The sequence below is a fragment of the Zosterops lateralis genome (genome assembly GCF_965231275.1).
Source record: "Zosterops lateralis genome assembly, contig: HAP1_HAP1_SCAFFOLD_59, whole genome shotgun sequence".
Classification (NCBI taxonomy): Eukaryota; Metazoa; Chordata; class Aves; order Passeriformes; family Zosteropidae; genus Zosterops; species Zosterops lateralis.
In genome coordinates, this window is record NW_028154607.1 from 222,245 (window position 1) to 239,621 (window position 17,377).

General features: G+C 40.6%; 2 protein-coding genes across 2 annotated transcripts in view; one reads left to right on the forward strand and one right to left on the reverse strand.

Annotated features, from left to right (window-relative positions):
• Positions 1–1,227: 1,227 nt before the first annotated feature.
• On the reverse strand, positions 1,228–10,314 carry LOC310923477 (mitochondrial import inner membrane translocase subunit Tim21-like; the record flags this gene model as incomplete). The annotated part of the gene is made up of 8 exons (XM_083885466.1): positions 1,228–3,683; positions 3,778–3,883; positions 5,668–5,741; positions 7,021–7,118; positions 7,219–7,281; positions 8,444–8,631; positions 9,586–9,650; positions 10,234–10,314. 8 exons carry the CDS (start codon positions 10,312–10,314, stop codon positions 3,591–3,593), a joined length of 768 nt encoding a protein of 255 aa, XP_083741592.1. The 3' UTR covers positions 1,228–3,590.
• Positions 10,315–10,532: 218 nt separating this feature from the next.
• The window catches only part of LOC310923478 (F-box only protein 15-like), a gene marked incomplete at its 5' end in the record, with an annotated part of 32,944 nt that continues 26,099 nt past the window's right edge, over positions 10,533–17,377 (forward strand). Inside the window, 3 exons of the mRNA XM_083885467.1 lie at positions 10,533–10,552; positions 13,883–13,996; positions 15,898–16,002. Coding sequence (XP_083741593.1) covers positions 10,533–10,552; positions 13,883–13,996; positions 15,898–16,002 — 239 coding nt within the window. The remainder of the gene's footprint in view (positions 10,553–13,882; positions 13,997–15,897; positions 16,003–17,377) is intronic.

A 17,377-nucleotide genomic window follows, 5' to 3' on the forward strand; every position in this document is an offset into this window, starting at 1 on the left:
GAGGAAGGGAATCAAATACAGCATATTTCTCCCAAGAAGAACAAAATTCCAAAAAGCTTTTTTGTTTCCTTTGTTTCCTTTAAATTGCAAAATATTTTCGCTACATTTTCAACTTTTAAGTATATATCATTAAAAAATATAAATAGACTGAATTTGAATACAGGATGGTATTAATTCACATTTTTCTAGAATTCCTATACATTATTTTACAGAACACATACACAATAAAAAACCCTGAGAATTTACTAAGAAAAACTATCAAATACTTCTGCTGTTCAATTATTTATTGTACTGTTTGGAATCACTGTATACCATAACAACATACATTCCCAGATGCCTAAGGAAAATTTCTACTGGAGTTCTATTATTTCCTATTTGGAGCAAGTGAACATCTCTCTAGGGACTCTCTAGGGCCTTTTTTCCCCCTCTCAAAAAAAGAGGGTGAAGATCTTTTTGCTTTCAAATTTTTTGGCTTTGCTTTCAAACTTTTGTTTTTCCAGTGCCAACTGTACCCCAGATCTTCAGACAGACTTCACAACCCCATACGCAGAGACCAGTTGTGAGCCCTGTCACCTTTAAGCTTGACTTCTGTCAGTTTACAAGCTGGAGTGAATCATAAAAGTGGGCTTGGGTTCAAAATGTGTCCTTGATGATTTTTGGGCATAATCTGCAATGTTTGGTTGCTGACAATATACACAGTGGAATAATCCTGTAAGTATTAGGGTGGATAGCATCTGTTGTGATAGTGAATGAGACTGAGAGCAAAGTGAAAGCTGAAAGCAAACTCCCAGCACATTTTCTTTGGCTTTTTATCTCTGCATCTGGCACGTGATACAGTAATTGTCTTACTCACATTCCTGTCTTGTTTGTTTCTTCGCTTGTTAAATGAGTTTGTTGAAGTTTCTTGTATCAGATATGCATTTATTCACAACCATTTCTAAGATCATGACTCCATTGCCTAAATCAGTTGCTGAAACTTGAATTCTGTGCAAGAAATATTTAGGTAACAAGGTTATTTTTAAACTCAGTCATGCACAACAACACCTTTGCTTCCCAATCTACATTCATTTTTTTTTACAAGAGCTTCTGTTTATCAAAGCTTATTGAGTGTTTTTTTTTTTTTGTTATTGGTTTTTTTAATTCATTTATTTATTTAATTTTCTTATTTATTTATTTATTTATTTTTTGTTTGCTGCTGTTGTTGCTGTTTGGATTTTTTTTAATATAGATATTTTAAAGTTTCCACTCAGTTCATTTCCTAGAGGGATTTTCTTTTTGTTGCTATACAGCAAGTATACACAGGATCTAGAATCAAACACAGGTCATAGAGATGACACAGTAACATTATTCCCATAAACCACCTCTAAGGATATTGGCTGCCTATGAAGCATACATAGGGTTTGGCATCCACAAAAATGAATGTAGAGATGGGAAACTTAAGACCAAGTTGTACACCTACTTAAAAGACATTTTGAATAGTCTGCCACACAGTGTTTCTGGAAAAACAACCTTTCACTGGTGAGTAACATATTTCCGATTCCTAAAGGAGGGGTTTTAAGAATACTACTTTTATTTATTCTGCAACAATCAAAACTGAACTCTGAAAAATGTGTTTAATTTCTATGAAAACTTAATTTCTTTGGCTCTGACTTGCTAGCAGTGATTTTTTTCCCCAATACTTGAGTAACAATAACATGACACATTTACTTCAGAAAGTAACTGGCAGATGCTGTAATTTTGTTTTCCCAAGGGAAAAAGAAGTGAGAGCTTTAAAAAGGAAATAGTGAAATGGTTACTGCTTGTGTTTACCGACAACTGAAGGTGAATCTTTCAGTTATTTTGCTGTCTCCCCAGCCTAACAGCCTCCAGTGAGAGGATGGAACACTGAGCTCTGCCATGGAGAAGGATCTCTGCACGACTTTCTGGTAGTACAATGATCCAGTGAGGCAGGGGCAGCTCCATATGGAAAACTGAGGCTAACACTCTTTGGAATTACCAAAGCGGTGTTCTAAAACATTGTTTAAACTCAGTGAACACAGCTATTCCCCTCCAGTGCAAACTACCACCAGGAAAGATGATACTGCACAAGAGATCAATGTTCAGTATTCCAAATGTCTTGTTCAACTAATCTTCACCTAATTTTGATTACAGTGTCTCCATAGATGCATTTGTATGAAACAGAATTTAAGAAAGCTTTGTAAGCATGGGTGCCAGCCAAGTCCACAAAGAGAACTTCAGCCTCAGGAGAAATATGGAAAGAAGTAATCAGTTCACATAAGACTTCTGTTAGCAAAAAATGTTTGACTTTTATTTCTGCAGACAATCTATATTTCTAAAAAGCTTTAACACTCCTGAAGTTTCAAGAGGCTTAAATAATCTTGCTGGTGATAGGTATCCAGCTAGTAGAAAGTTGACAAACAAAGCTAGGAGTGTTTTTTTTTTTTCTTCACTGATGAGATGTTCCTAGAAAAAAGATTACAAAAAGCTTCCTGCAATGAGATTGGAAAGCATTTGAGCCTTGTATTTGTAATTCATTCAAATTAAGAACATTAAGGTCAGATAAAGGTGGATTTCTTCTGCTACTTTTTCTGTCTTAATTTTATCAAGAATATTCTCAGCTTTTTCACAACACAGGAGAAATTATGTCCTTCACAGCTGTGTCCCTCATTCATGAAATATAAAGAAGCATCCTGGTAAATCTCAGCTAGCAAGGTGATGCAGGCAGTAAAAGAAAATAATGTGGAACATTTTACGGATCAAAGATGCCATGATAAACACCACAGGTGTTTATCAGATGTAGATACAGACAAGGTGGCAAAGAGAAGTTTAAATTAAATATTGTGGTTTTCAAAACATTTTGAAGGTGATGTCCAACCCAAATCTCCCCTGACAGAGGTTGAGGCCATGTCCTCTTGTCCTGTCACTAGTTGCCTGGGAGAAAAGGCCAACCCCCACCTTGCTACAACCATGCAGAGCAGCATGGCAAACACCGGAAAGAGCAGATGGTAGTGATGTTCTGCTTGCTGGTAATTTATTTAGAAGACACCAATATTAAAGTGTTTATCTTCAGTTGTTTGCCATGGGTGTGTGTGCCTCCACCATTCCTACCCTTACATGCCTAGATCTCTTTTGCATCACTAACATTCTTACTTTACCTTTTTACTACAAAGGTATCCAAAATGAAAACAGTAGAGTTCTGTCTACAGTTAAACTACCTCTTTCTTTATTGCAGTGGTAGTGGGAAATCCAAGCCAAGGAAGACAAAAAACTCCCCATCCAAACCTAAATCCTTGAAAAACTCAGGTTTTGGGTGTGCAGAAGTATTATCGATCATTAGACTGTTCATTAGGAGGCATTATTTTCCTATGTCAAGAATATCTTCCATGATAGTTCTGCTATATTTCATTGGTTTCACTTTAAATCCCTTATCTGTTATTATCAAAAGTCCTTAGTGGAGGTCCTGAGAGGCTACTTCCCATAACACAGCCCTGAAGCTGTGAGACACAATTGGCAACACCACACAATTCATGTGTAGCCTGGCTACAACATCATTATCCAATGTGAGATAAGGCAGCAGCTTTGATCGTTGGCTATCTGTTGTCTTCTATAACAATGGTTCTTCTTGGATAGGTCTCAACGTCCACAATAATATAGTGAACCTTGAATTTTCCTGTTTCAAGATTCTGCAAAGAAAAAAATTCAGAGTGTTTTTTTCTCTTTGGTAGTTTAAATTCATGACTTGTCAGGTTGTCAGGTGTATCAAGCAATTGTACATACCTCTTTGACTTCCACATGGACCGTTCCCTGTTTCCCTGATTCAATGCCCTCAATATAGAACTTCAAACGCATATGTTTCAGTCCGTCCTTTACGTATTCAATGTGACTAAAAACAGCAACAGAAAACAAAAACCCAACCACCCAGCAAGAATACAGATTATATGCTAGTTAAGACTTCAAATTTAAACTTACTTAGAGGAGTTGCTTACTTATTTTGTAAGAAAGTGTATTCCAGTGGTGTCCTTACTCTACCTTGGGTTCCTTCTCTACTGCTCCTCTCAAGCTTTACTGTCAGTGCCTAAGGACTAGTGGAGTTAGAAGAGCTAATTAGCTGCTGAGGATTAAGAGATGAAATGCTTAAATGTCCTCACCTCAGTCCTCCCCTCAAAACTGAAAAGCAATCCAGTGCTGAAGACTATGGAAATGCCTTGTATTAATTCTAAAAAACCCCAGATTTGAAGCCTGACATCTAGAAAGGGACCCCACATCACCAAGAATTCCAGAGTTATTTTAGGCACCTAAACTAAGTTATCAAACCGAAACACACACAGCATATTTTTTCAAATTAATTATTAGGTTGGTTAAACCACATCAAAACAAACAGTTTACTATGTGCAAAGTTACTTTGGCAATAATTTTGTTCTGCTGAAATTGTGTAACTCTGGCACTGATATGAGATCTCCAACCTAAATGCTGGTATTCAGACTGGAGTTGGGTTGCGCTCAAGTATTAAATAAATAGCACATCACTTTCAAAGTGACCACTTTGGGAAACTAATGACCCCATTAGAGTTCTGGTTTATGTTTCCTACTGAAAATATTAACTGCTGCTTAGCACCAATCTCTTATGTCCATCAGTCATGCCCAGGTACACACTGTGAAATAAACTTCCAATATAGTTTAAAGTGACATGATGGTAGAGAGAACAAATATGAAAGAAGAGCCTTACTGCAGTAAATTTACATTCAGGGTATTCATACACAAAAAAACCCTGTAGATTTTTGAGACATTTAAGATCATTCTTATACTGCAGATGCAAACTCTACAATCTTACACAGTTCTCATCTCAAAAATTTATTTAAGATACTAGTCATTCAAAATAATGGAAATTAAATACTAGGAAAGCTGATTCATAGTACATTTACTTATTTACAGACAGGTGCTCAAGATGTTTGTGCACGTTGATTTCATTTAGCAGCTTTACTTTAAACATTTTTTCACTGAGTCTGGTGAAGAGATAGAGCTTCAATGATTAAAAGCCACTTTCCTCAGACCTAACAAGGAATCTCAATTTCATGGTTCAACCTCTGTCTGGGCTTATGTGTCTCATCCTATATGAAACCTCATTGAATATATTCCTGCCAAATAACCCAATAAAGGCAAAGCAGGGAGGACTTACGTTTTGTAAGAAATAGTTTTCTTGTTTCTTTTAAAAGGAAAGTAATAAAAAGACACACTCATGAGAGGTTAAGGTGATAGACGTTCTGTTAAATATGCAGTAGAGATGCTGCTTCAAGTACCAAAAAGCATCCTGTGTATCAGCTCAGTATAGTTTCAGACTGTAAACTTCTGTCAGATTACTGCTCTCCTCATGCAAGCCTAGGCCTCTGCACTACTGTTTTCAGGCTCATCCCATTTTCTGGAGAGCTCTATGTTTACCATGATGACCATTGCTTGTTCTGAGGCATTCAGAATTGGCATTTTATATTATATGTACACTGTACTTAGTGATATATGGCACACAAGAGGCACTGCAAAAAAACTTCTATGTTTGATCAAAAGTGACAGGATATGTTACATACAGTTCATCACTCTAGAACTAACTTGTGATCCAAAAATATCTTTGCTGTGCAGAAACTGATGTCTTTATGGGGCAAACACCAAGGGGTATCTGACATGCTGTCGTCTTCCTCTTCTTGTTGCCTCTCCGTAACCTTTGATAGATTCACCAAAAACACCAATTATCTACAAGAGAAAAGAGGTTTGAGCTGTCAGAAGGGATAACATACAAACAGGTATTCCAGTATCAGCTCACGCCTCTGCTGTGAATACACCCTCTTTTAACAAAATGCCCCTGGAGAATCTAACATGTCAAGAATAGGAGTGTTTATGAAAAAAAAAGAGTTTAAGAAAAATGCCTCTGTATTCCAGTCTTTTTTTTACAGTTCTGTATTAAATGCCTAAAATAAATCCTATTGATATCTTCTATTTGTACTGTTCTCTGAGATGAAGATGTGGAAATTGACATTTTGTGTAAAAAGAAAAAAAAAAAGCACAAAATATTTGCCTATGTCTCCTCCAAGAGAATGTTTCAAAGTTTAAAATGCAAATGCATTCCCCTTCCTATTATCTAAAAACCACGACTGAATAAGAAATTCAGTAATTTTTTTTTTTCAGATCTATAAAATCAGAGTAGATCAACATAGTCTTAAACTTACTTTAAATTTGGTTAGAAGAAGAGAAGTTTTACTGTGCAAGTACTGGAAAGAAGTATTAATTCTACAAACTTGTTCCAAAGCAGTCTTTTTATTGTTACTAGAGCAACGACTTGTCACTTCATTTCTAGGTTACCTTCAAAGGCATCTGCTACAATCTTTTCTGAAGGATGTTTTGTCTGAAGTAGTGTTTTTTAAAATCTAGTTTCACACTGATTTTTTTGTTTACACCTAGCTATGATGACTGTGTGATCCCATGACTGTTCTCTGCCTGTTTTCCTGTTAGCCAAAGGAATGCTAACTGTGCTTCAAATGAAGAATTTCAATTCCTGGGTATCAGTGCAGTGCTTCACAGAATGACAGAACCATAGGGAAGTGTCACAATAGAGTAAGAGTGTTGAGAAAAGGCAGCAGGTTAGATCTACACAACTTAGTGGGACTAGTTGCCTCTCTGACATGGAGAATTCAAGTTCTATATTTAGCAGGCACTTAGGTAAGTCCCTAAGAGTTTCTGTATGGTGACACAAGCCCAGGCTCTGAAAGACAGACTGTATTTCCATCAGTTTTTATGCTGTGGCACACTCACTTGGCTTCTAGCAGGCTAGTTCAATGCTTGCACTGACCTGTCCTGACGAAGGCTCTGCTCTGGAGCTGACCCACCCCATCCCAGCTAAAAGCACTGGCAGAACTGCTAAAGCACCACACGGGTCTTCAAGTAGCTTGTGAGATTCCTAGTGTGAAGTTTTGACTTGAAGAAAGGCAGTAACTACTGAGAAACACAAACTGATGACTGAAGTTCAAAAACCAACCTCGGGGTGAGATCTGCATTTCTCCAAGGCATCTCCATAGATCTTATTTGGACTAGAAGAAGAGAATAGCTCTTTAAAAATCACATAGAACAAGCCACCTGTAACAGAGACAACAGCAGATGAAATGAAAACTTATGAAACCAGATGGAATTAACGAAAAGTGTCTTCTGATAAAGAATGTAATTTAAAAAAAATAACCTGTAACACCAATTCCAACAAGCACCACAATAAAATAGGTAAAGTCTCTTCCAGCTTCTTTCACTGAAATAAAAAAGATAATAACACATAAGTTGCAGCCTTGGATAACACTTGTATGCCTTTCTTACATAAATGCTCTTCTGTTAGTCTGTAGTTCAAACAACGTTTTACCAGAAGAAAAAATTCCAGTAACAGTTTCCATAATGCCACATTGCTGTAAAACAGGCCAAGGAACATCTCTTACATTGTACAGGTCATGTTTACATGTCAGTGTTAAGCCTTATTACTTTCGGTTTGCCAGATGTTTGCAAGATCCAAAGTAGCAATTACTGCTACTTCTTGGGTACATGAGAGCTAGATTTTTTAGGAACTAATGAGGCATTTAGCACTGCAGTATTCACACTACCACCTAAACGCACAATCACTGCAATCCTTATGCAAAGAAAAGAAGTAAAAATAAAAAAGTGAAAGCTTAAAAGTCACACACACTGAAAATAACCGGTTTTATGAATTAGCAATCAATAGAACAGTAAAAGGGGCAATATTAGCCCCAAAACAATATTTTATTTATTAACAAAACTAACTGCTGTTTGATTAGTTTTTATCTTTCAATTTTGATCTAAAGTACAAGTGTCAGTATATACTTCAAAGTAAGTCATATGAGAGTCTCTCTTTCAAAATATTTGAGTATTTGGAAAGAGACTACTATCTTTTAGTGGCAGTGTGCATTTTAGTGGAGTACAAGTTAAGGAGGAAACGTTAGTAACTATTTCTCCTGCAGTCTTCTAATTAGTTGAAGGCGTTTTTTGTAAATCATTTCAAAGTACTTAAACTTTCTGAGGCTAATTATGCAGTAATCACTTTTCACTGAAGTGAATGAGTGAAGGCAATCCATCACGTGTAGTGACGATTTGGTTGGAGGTGAATTTATCCCAACAGCCCTACAGTCAGGCTGCATGTGATAGGTTTTCCTTCTGAAAAGGAAAATGAGAGTCTGCGAAACCTTGTGCCTGATAATTACTTAAATCCACAGATTATTTAGAAGAAATCACATAATTTGTTCTGATTGTGCAACGCATACATAGAAATGTAATAGCTGCTCCAAACAATATGATGCGAAAAGAAACCGGCTCGGTGTGCTGAGATTTTTTTTTTTTTTCCTAGATACTTGATGTTTGGAACTACAAAACTTTAGCTGAGCAGCGTACAGCATCCTGCGCCTTACCTTTCTGAGCCGCCGACACCAGCGTCTCCTCGTTCAGTGCCCTTTGCACGGACACATCTTTGCTATCGCCGCCAGGCTTTGCAGCTTTCAGCCCTCCTGCCTGGGTCCCGATTCCCCGACGGGCGGCCCTGAGCAGCAGCTGTCCAGGAGGTCCAAGGTGGGCGGCGCCTTCCCGTCTCGGTCCTCTTCTGGGCGTGGCCAATCCCGGACGAGCCCCCAGTTGTTATGAATAAAAATGGGCGGAGAAAATACTAATCTCCATAAACGCCTTTATTAATCAGCTCTTATTGATATTTGCCCGAGGGGTTTGGTCGCCGTGGAGGAGGAGGGCTTTATCAGCTCTGCTGCATGCAATTCAACAGAGCTGGAGGACTGGCCCTCGCCTGGGGAGCAACCCCAGAGTCCTGACAGTTCTTTGTTTTCTCCTGTGGTCTCATCTCCGGTTTGGTCTTTTTAACTTACGGCTAGTAAGCAAAACCGGAGAAATTAGCTCTTTTGATTCCTCAGGGTCCACACGGCTGAGTATTAGTTCTTATCTGTTTTAATTTTACTTGGTTTTTATTTGATAAGGGTTTTTTTATGTCAGATTTCATCCCGAGACGCTTTTGGAGTCTTTAATTTGCATGCGGGATCACCGGGGCGGGCACTTGAAGCTCTTTGCGGCCACGTGGTAGTCTTTGCCGCAGCAATGGCGTTTCGGTCTCACGCTGCTTCACAGCGGCGGCAACGTTGTGGGGGTTTGGACCGGGGCTTGTGCGGTGGGAGGTGGAACGTGGCGGGTGTGGGGTTTTTCTCTTGAAGCGGGGCAGCGGTCCGGCCAGCTCGGGGACGCTTCATCTGGCCGAGGCGGCTGACCGCGTGGCGGCTGCGGGCGGCTCGTACGGGGAGCATGGCAACTGCGGGCAGACGGGGCGGCCGGGGCTCTTTTCTCCGCTCCGGCACGGGGAGCGGCTGCAGTCAGGCTGCTCTTCGGCTGGAACTCTTTGTGCTGAGCCTGGGGGGGGGAAAGCGGCCGGCTCCTTTCCGCTCCGGCGGCGGCGGCGGGGGTCGGAACCTCCCCGTGCCAGACGGCCGACTGCTCCGCGGCTGGAGCTCCACTGAGGCGGGCGGCTCCGCTGCGGCTCCCTCGCCCCATCTCTGACCCGGGGTGGGGGCGCGGCGCCTGAGAGTTCCTTGATGGGAACGGGTTCTCCGTTTTTAAGGTGGTCTGGGAGGAAAGGTGCCACGTGCCACTGAGGTGGCTTTCCACTGTTACATTGTAGGATAAACATTTTATTTTTATCAGGCACTGTTGAGGCCACACCACTGAGAGTACTGTGTTCGGTTTTGACACCCTCGATTTAAGAAGGACATTGAGTTGCTGGAGTGTGTCCAGGGAAAGGCAGTGGAGCTGGTGAAGAGTCTGGAGCACAAGTCTGAGGAGTGGCCGAGGGAGCTGGGGATGTTTAGCCTGGAGAACAGGAGGCTCAGGGGGACTTGATCACTCTGCACAAATGCCTGAAGGTGGGACTCGGCCTGTTCTCCAAGAGGAAATGGCCTCAAGCTGTACTAGGGAGGTCTGGGTTGGATATTAGGAAGAATTTCTTCACAGAAAAGGCAATTAGACATTGGAATGGGCTGCTCAGGGAGGTGGTGGAGCCACCGGGTCTGGAGGTGTTTAAGGAAAGACTGGAATCTGCACTTAGTGCTGTGGTCTAACTGCCGTGGTGGTGTTTGGTCATAAATTGTAAAGTAATCTCAGAGGTATTTTCCAGCCTAATTAATTATGTGATTCTGAGACCCGAGCCCACAGTGCCCGAGAGCTCGGAGCTCGCCGTGGAGCCGGGGCGAGGCTCAGGCACCTCCGCCGTCCCCGTTACCGCCTCCCCCATGCCCGCCCGGCCCCGCTCCAGCCCCGCCCGCCCTCAGCCAGCGCTCCCGGCCCCGCTCGGCCCCGCCTCGGCCCCGCCCGCCCTCAGCCAGCGCTCCGGGCGCCGCCGTTCCGGCCCACCCCGCCCCAGGGCGTGCCCCGGGGGGTGGCTGCCCTTGTTCCTTCCCTGCCCTCCCCGCGGGCGGTGCGAGGCCGGCGCTGTCCCGTGCTGGAGCGGCCATGGCGACGGGCCGGGGCAGGTAACCGTGGGCTCTGCCGGCCCGGGGCCGCCCGCTCGGCCTTCTTCACCTTTAACGGGGAGGGGGGTTTAATTGTTTTCCCTCAGCTCCCATTGCTCCTCTGAAAAACTTATTTCACGTGTTGCACGGCTCTGGTTTCCAGCTCTCGAGTCTTCGCGGCGAGGGCTGTGGGCATGGTACTCTCCTCTCCTGGCCCAGTGGACGCCTTGCAGTGGAGAACGCTGGTGTTGCCAGGTGCACAGAGGCCTGGGGTTAACACTTTTTTTCCTGCCTGGGGAGCCTAAACTTCTGTGTCCTTCAGCTTGGAGGAGATGCTGTAATGGGTACCCACAAAGTTAGTTTAGTGGCTGCTTTATACGTCCAGGGTGGTTTGGGTTTTGTGATAAATAGGAGGGTTTCGCTGTGGAAGGTGTGATTACCGTAATTCTTACAGTACAGGGTAGGCTTTCAAAATTTTAAAGCATCAGTCTTAGAGGCAAAGTTGAGAAAACAGATTTTTCTGCTAACCCATTTCTACAGCCTTAGGTTTCATAGCAGTTTCATTCCCCCTGCTGTTTTTTGGGTGGGTTTTTTTGCCTTTTTTCAACCTGCTAATGGATTGGGGTAATATCCACCCTTTAAAAATTAAATTGAAATAGACAGCTGAAGGAAAAAAAAAAAAACCCACAACCAACCCATGCCAAAACATCATTGTAATTTTTCTTTTTCCCTGCATACGCTTACAGAGGTGGAGGAGACACGTTTTTTCACTACTTAAAACTTTGTGTACATCATTTGAAATGTTTCTCAGAAGACAATTGTTTGCTGACCATCAAAAAACCAAGGCACATTGCAAGTATTATAGGGTATGAAAATGAAAATACTGGAAAAGTGAGCCCCACAGGTTGAAAGCTAATGAAAAAGCAATTGAAGTTGTGCCTCTTGAGTAAGATCATCTCAGTTCTAGAAGTCTCTAAAGAGGGGGTGTAACAGCTGTCATTGACTTTCATCTTAGGCTAATCTGCCCAAACTGTGTCAATGCAACCTAAAAGCATTTTGTTAATGCTAATTTAAAATCTTAGCACACGCAGTACTTGAAAAGTAATTTATGGATTCGGTTGCTGTTTGTTTCTTCACACCTTGAGAATATTTTTGTTTTGGCGAATACAAAAGTTCAGCAGATTTTTTTTAAAATTGAAGCTTACAAAAACAATAGCTATTACATTAAAGTTTTCAAGGCACCCACGGGCAAAATGTTTCTTCCCTCAGATATTTCTCCCTGGAGTGAAGAAGGGAGAGGTTAGTGGTTAAAATGAGCAAGAAGGACAGTCTGTGCAGTTTATGCTTGTCCAAGGTAGCTTATTTTAAAATCCAGAATCCAGCTTCGTATCTGAATTATTTCTGTGCCTGGAGTTTGTGAAATTGCGTCCCTAGAGAGTATGCCCAAACTCTCTGCTTTCAGCATGGATTCAGGGCAGAATAGCCTGGGATGTGCTGCCCTGGAACATACAGAAGTGATGGCTCTGCTGCTGTTGAACACAACTTGTGTCTCTAAATCCCTTTAACAGCAGTTTGTTACTGCTTCATCATCTAAGTGTTTAGGGCCTCATCATCTAAGTGTTTTTGATAATGATACATTAGTAAAACCCTTTGTTTGATCTCCAGATTGTATTTATTACAAGACTACTTTTTTGTAGTTGTTAATGTAGTTGGTTAGCACCCAAGCTCAAATGTGCATGTCTTTTTGTTAAGCTTGTAACAATTCTTAGTAAAGTGTCTTGGATATTTTTGTTTTGTTTTACATAGCACAGTTGACAATGTAGGCCAGCGCTGTTAATTTATTTTGATTTTTTTTTCTTTAAGCATAAATCAATCTTAAATCAAGAACTTATTAAATGTATATGATAACCATATACTTCAAAATTAGCTATTTCCCCTCCATATGGTTTGGTTGCCTAGAAACCCCGAGCTGGTTTGACCAGGTGTTGGAAATCTGCTGGCAATTTAAAGCGTCAGTAATGCAGTGAATGGGGAGCTCTGCTTGTTCAGTGGCATCCGAGGGTATGAAGTGTAAGGATTTGGTTTAAGATTGAAACTCTGTCCCCATCTTTCTCTGTGGATTAATGATAGGATTTGTTTGCAATTACAGCTGACAAAGACCTTTCTATCAGAAAACTTGGGAAAATCTGTGAGCAGTTGGATTGTAAGAATTTGTGTTAGAAATATGCAACGTTTCTTCCTTTTCTATCCCAACTGTGATGTGGAAATGTTGCCAGAGCAGGTTCTTTCACCATGGTGTGCAAGAGACCAATCCAGACATGGAGTTATTTGATGTATTTACAGTTCTGCACAGTGCTGGGTGGCATTTAGCAAAGGAAGGAATTAGTTCCTTGGCTACAAGCTACATAATTCTCTTATTAATTAATTTTCTATCTTCTGTTGGTTAACAATTCTCTTGCTTCTCATGCTGATTAGTTTGCATGCTCAGTCTTTCTCTTTTTTGAGTCAGTGGTGGCAGTCTCACATTTCTGGAAGCTGTAGCTGATTTCAGCACAATTGCTGAGTTGGCTTTAATAGTTTCTTCCTTATCTTGGGAGTTGTTCCAGGTATCCCTCTGGCCTGTAAATTCTGCATTCTTTGTGTCCACTCTCAGTGGTCATCCTTCTTCCCAAGCTTTGTTAACCTCTCACTACATCTGAAATCTTTGAAGCGTGTCAAACCATAAACCTTACTAAAGCAATTCTACCGACAAGTAATTTGTCTGTCTAACACCTAGACATCCCTTAGACCTTGTTAGCTGCTCTCTGTTTCATGGGTTAAATCTCCTTTCTTTTTGTTTATGCTTGAAAGGATACAAATTCTTTTTGAACCTCAGCAGTTTCTGAGGAAGTTTCAACGTATTGTTTTTATCTGGTATCTTTTAATCGCTTAGCAAAGTTGAGTGGCTCAAAAATGTCTCTGGAGTAATGTTGTGAAACAGAAGAATAATCAGTGAGTTTGACTTGCTGCAGGGGCCTCAGTGGAGCTTGGCTGTAGTGGCCACAGGGGTGCAGCTGTCTAAGGGTAATAAACCTCTACCAGATTCAAACTGATTTGGGGGAGCAGCAACACTATTATTGCCTTTGCCTGCTGTGAGAGATCAATCACAGGGTTGACAGCTGTGAGTTTAAATCTGAATCTTCCTGATGCCAGGTATTTTAACTTGGGTGTAATTGTTCAAATCATAATGATTGCCACGTGGTGTATTCCCTGCATCCTGCCTTGGTTGAAGTGTTGTGTCTAGGTGTGCGCAATATGCGTATTTCTTCATTTTGTGAATATGTGTTAACAGCTTTTCCTTCTTACAAGTAGGTTAAGGACCTTTGCTGCCAGGCCTGGGGAATGTTCTGAAAGTGTAAATGCTGGCATTGAAAGTCTGTATTTGACACCTCCCAGAAAACTGAAACGAAACATGAGCTTTGAGAGGTGAGTATGTCTGTGAGTAAGTCACCCTGTAAACTGCCTTTTGACTGCTTGCAGTAATTGTATTCATATCTTGGAGATTTCTATGTCAAATATTCTGAGTTGAAAAGATTTTCTTTCCTGGCCTACTTTGGGATCCTGTGTTCACCTTCTAATGTTTTCTGGCATGGTTCTCCTTTGTGTTATTTGCTAGGTTCATAAGGATTATGTAGGTTTTCCAAGCCATGTGAAGCCTTCAGCAACTTCTTTGGAAGTCATGGGCAGTGTTGTTCCTTGAGAATAAAAATTGTTATTTTATTACTTCAATAAAAGCCAGATTGGAATTAAACTTCATGTGTTTCTCTTGGTTATTGGTTGTCATCAAGTGTATCTTAGTGTATGGAGAGGCTGAGAATGGTGGATTGGGATAAAAGGAGGGAGGAATTACTGGCTGCTGCATATTTACTGCAAGGTAAATGTTTCTCTTGCTGTTTGGCAGTGAAAGAGTAGTTTCAATATAATTATGAGTTGTTTTCTTTTTGAAAATCAGTTACATTTTTACAAAAAATATTCTAAGACTATGTTACCTGAAAAAGCAATTAGTTTTATACATTTGATCACTACTGTGTAGTGATTTCTCTGTTTTGCATTGGATGGCCAGTTCAGCACCTCTATGCTGTCTGACTGGTGTGATAGTGAGAGAAAAAAGAAAAAAAAATCAGCTTCCTTCAAAGGAGAAAGAATACAGCTGTAAAAACTGCTGTTGAAAATTCTGGATCAAGTATATTATTTTAGCTAATTTGCAGCTTTTTAAGGTATCACTTCTAAATTGTCTCTGGAATGAGTGCACTAATTGCTTTGGACTTAGAGTTTATGAGTTATTTCACATAATAACAGTGCAAGTTTTTGCATGTTATTTCTATGTCAATGTAACTAAGATTGTGAGTTTAATACAAACATTGAGGTATTGGCATTGTTGTGCTACCCTTTAAAGCTCTCTGCTTCTGAAACAGTGTCATAAATCAACAAGTGTTGCAAATAACCCCGTAGTAAAAGGACAAGAGGCACAGATGGGGTGTTGACTTTCACAGCACCTTTTATTTTCAGCAGTGATTTTGATGTGGCCATACTCAATGCTCAAAAAAATTAAGAGTATAAAATGCGTGTATTTTAAACTCTGCAGCTATGAGCTACTGCTCAAATTGTATGAGGTTCATGTCTGCTAATGCAAAAATCACTTTGGCTCAATCCCAGGGTATGTTCTGCTTGTCATGCCTAGACTGGCTCCTGCATTTCAGGCAGCCTTCCAGATGCAGAGACATTGGCATTTTCAGGATATCACTTGGCTCTTACTTTGAAGTTCACATCTTTCTGCTGACATAAATGAAAACTGCACAAGACTCCTGAGCACGTACAGTTTGGAGATGATGATGAGGTAGAGCATGATCTTGCTGTTAGACTAGGACATTTCTGTCCTGGTGCGTTCTCAGGCCAGACGCGGCAGTCAAAAGGGAGAGTGAATGTATCTGCAGTTTTGCAAATGCTGGTGATTGTGGAATTGTGGTTAAAATCATGGTACAAGCAGTAAGGAACTGAAGCTAAATGAGATAGTTTCATATCAAACATAGTTAAAGTTAACAAAGTCTAATAAAACCTCAAACTTACAACTTTTTGTGTAATCGTGCTGTGCCACTGGAATAAGTTGTGATGAATTATTTTAGGCAAATGCCACATACCAAAGAGTGAAGTTACAGCCCAAACTCCACAATTTAACTCTTTAGGTGATTTTTTGTTTCATCTGTTTACAACCTGCTGCTTTCCACCTCTTCTGTTTTTGTCTGGTTTGAAATTAAAATTCTCTGCCATTGTAATTTCTGGAGTTTGCAGGCAAGTCTAACAGAATTCCTCTTTCTCTTCTTTTCTAGCATGCCATCAGAAATGCTGCTGAAGATATTTTCCTATTTAGATGCTGTGTCCCTACTGTCTCTTGGTTGTGTGAATAGACGCTTCTATGAGTTGGCCAATGACAAGTAAGGAAGAGAGAAGGTCTCAGTTTGTGCCCTAGTTGTGTTTACCTGAATTATGAGTCTTTCCAGTTCAGTTTCTCTGATGCCAGAGCACCTCTGGGCAGTTACTCTGCTGAAATTGCCCTGCACAGCGTACAGTACATGTTGCATGCAATTCTAGCTGTGCAGGGCCTGTTGTTTATTGGGGGTTATGAGGCAAAAACTAAATCCAGTGCTTTGAAATGTTGGTGTTAGCACTTTTTTAATTTTAAAATTTCTATATATTTATTTGTATTCACATGGACCTGCAGAAACTTTTCGGTTCAGGTGATCCTTAATGGTGTGTTGCCAGTAGCTTTATGGAATTGTAGCTTTGACAATTTTGAAGTCCTGCATACTTTATTCTTTCATTAGATTTTTGAAGAGGAATTGATTCAATCAAATGATCCACTAGTGGTTTTTATCTGTTGCTCTGTTTGTGAATCTTTGGTGACGTCTAAATGAGAACAAAAGAGACAAAGATAAATACCGACACGTTTTTTAATAAGGATTGCTTATACAGAGTTCATAAATTGCTCCAACCAATATCATGATAATTTTGTGAAAGGGTAAAGAGGAGAGACTTGGGTTGGTGTGTGATAACTAGGATCTGGGCATCCTTTTCTTTGTAGGATTCTACTGCATTAGTGTTGTTTGAATGAGAAAATGTCTTCCTCTATAGGAAGTTGCTGTACCAGGTATGAATCTATTTCTCCCTTATTTACTAAAAATTGTGTGGTGAATTAGTTGGTTTACCTTGGCATTAATACCTTTAGAACTGATGAGTTTAAAGGGAAGATCTGTAATCCAGATTTAGGTTTTGAGGGTAGATAAAAATTGCATAGTTGACACAAATTACCAATCTTGGTATGTGTTTTCCACTTCAGGATGGTGAAGCAGGATAAAATCACTGTGGCTGTCCAGGGGAAGATGATTCATCTGTCTCCATCTCGACAATGTCTGTTTCCATTTTCTAATCTCAATAGAGATTAGTGTGCGTGCACAAATGAGACTTTGGAAAGAGTTAGTTTCCCTTATCTAGGAGCCTGACTGGTTCAGGGGGGACCAGGTAATTTCTTCCTGATGGATTTTCCTGGACCTTCTCAAGACCCTGAATCTTGCAGTGAATGAACAGAAGTTTTAATGGGAGTCACTGCATATTTCTGTGACAAATCTGACTGTGGTTTTTAGGATATTTCTGGTGTCCTGGATGTACAGGGAGCTGTCCTTGTTGCAACAGGACCATCAGTCTTTCATTGTGCTATGTCTGTGCTGCCTAATGCAGTGATTTGTCTTTGGGCTGTTCACTTGAACAGTTCTTGGCACTGATGTCTCTCCAGTGTAACTATTGAGGACAAGG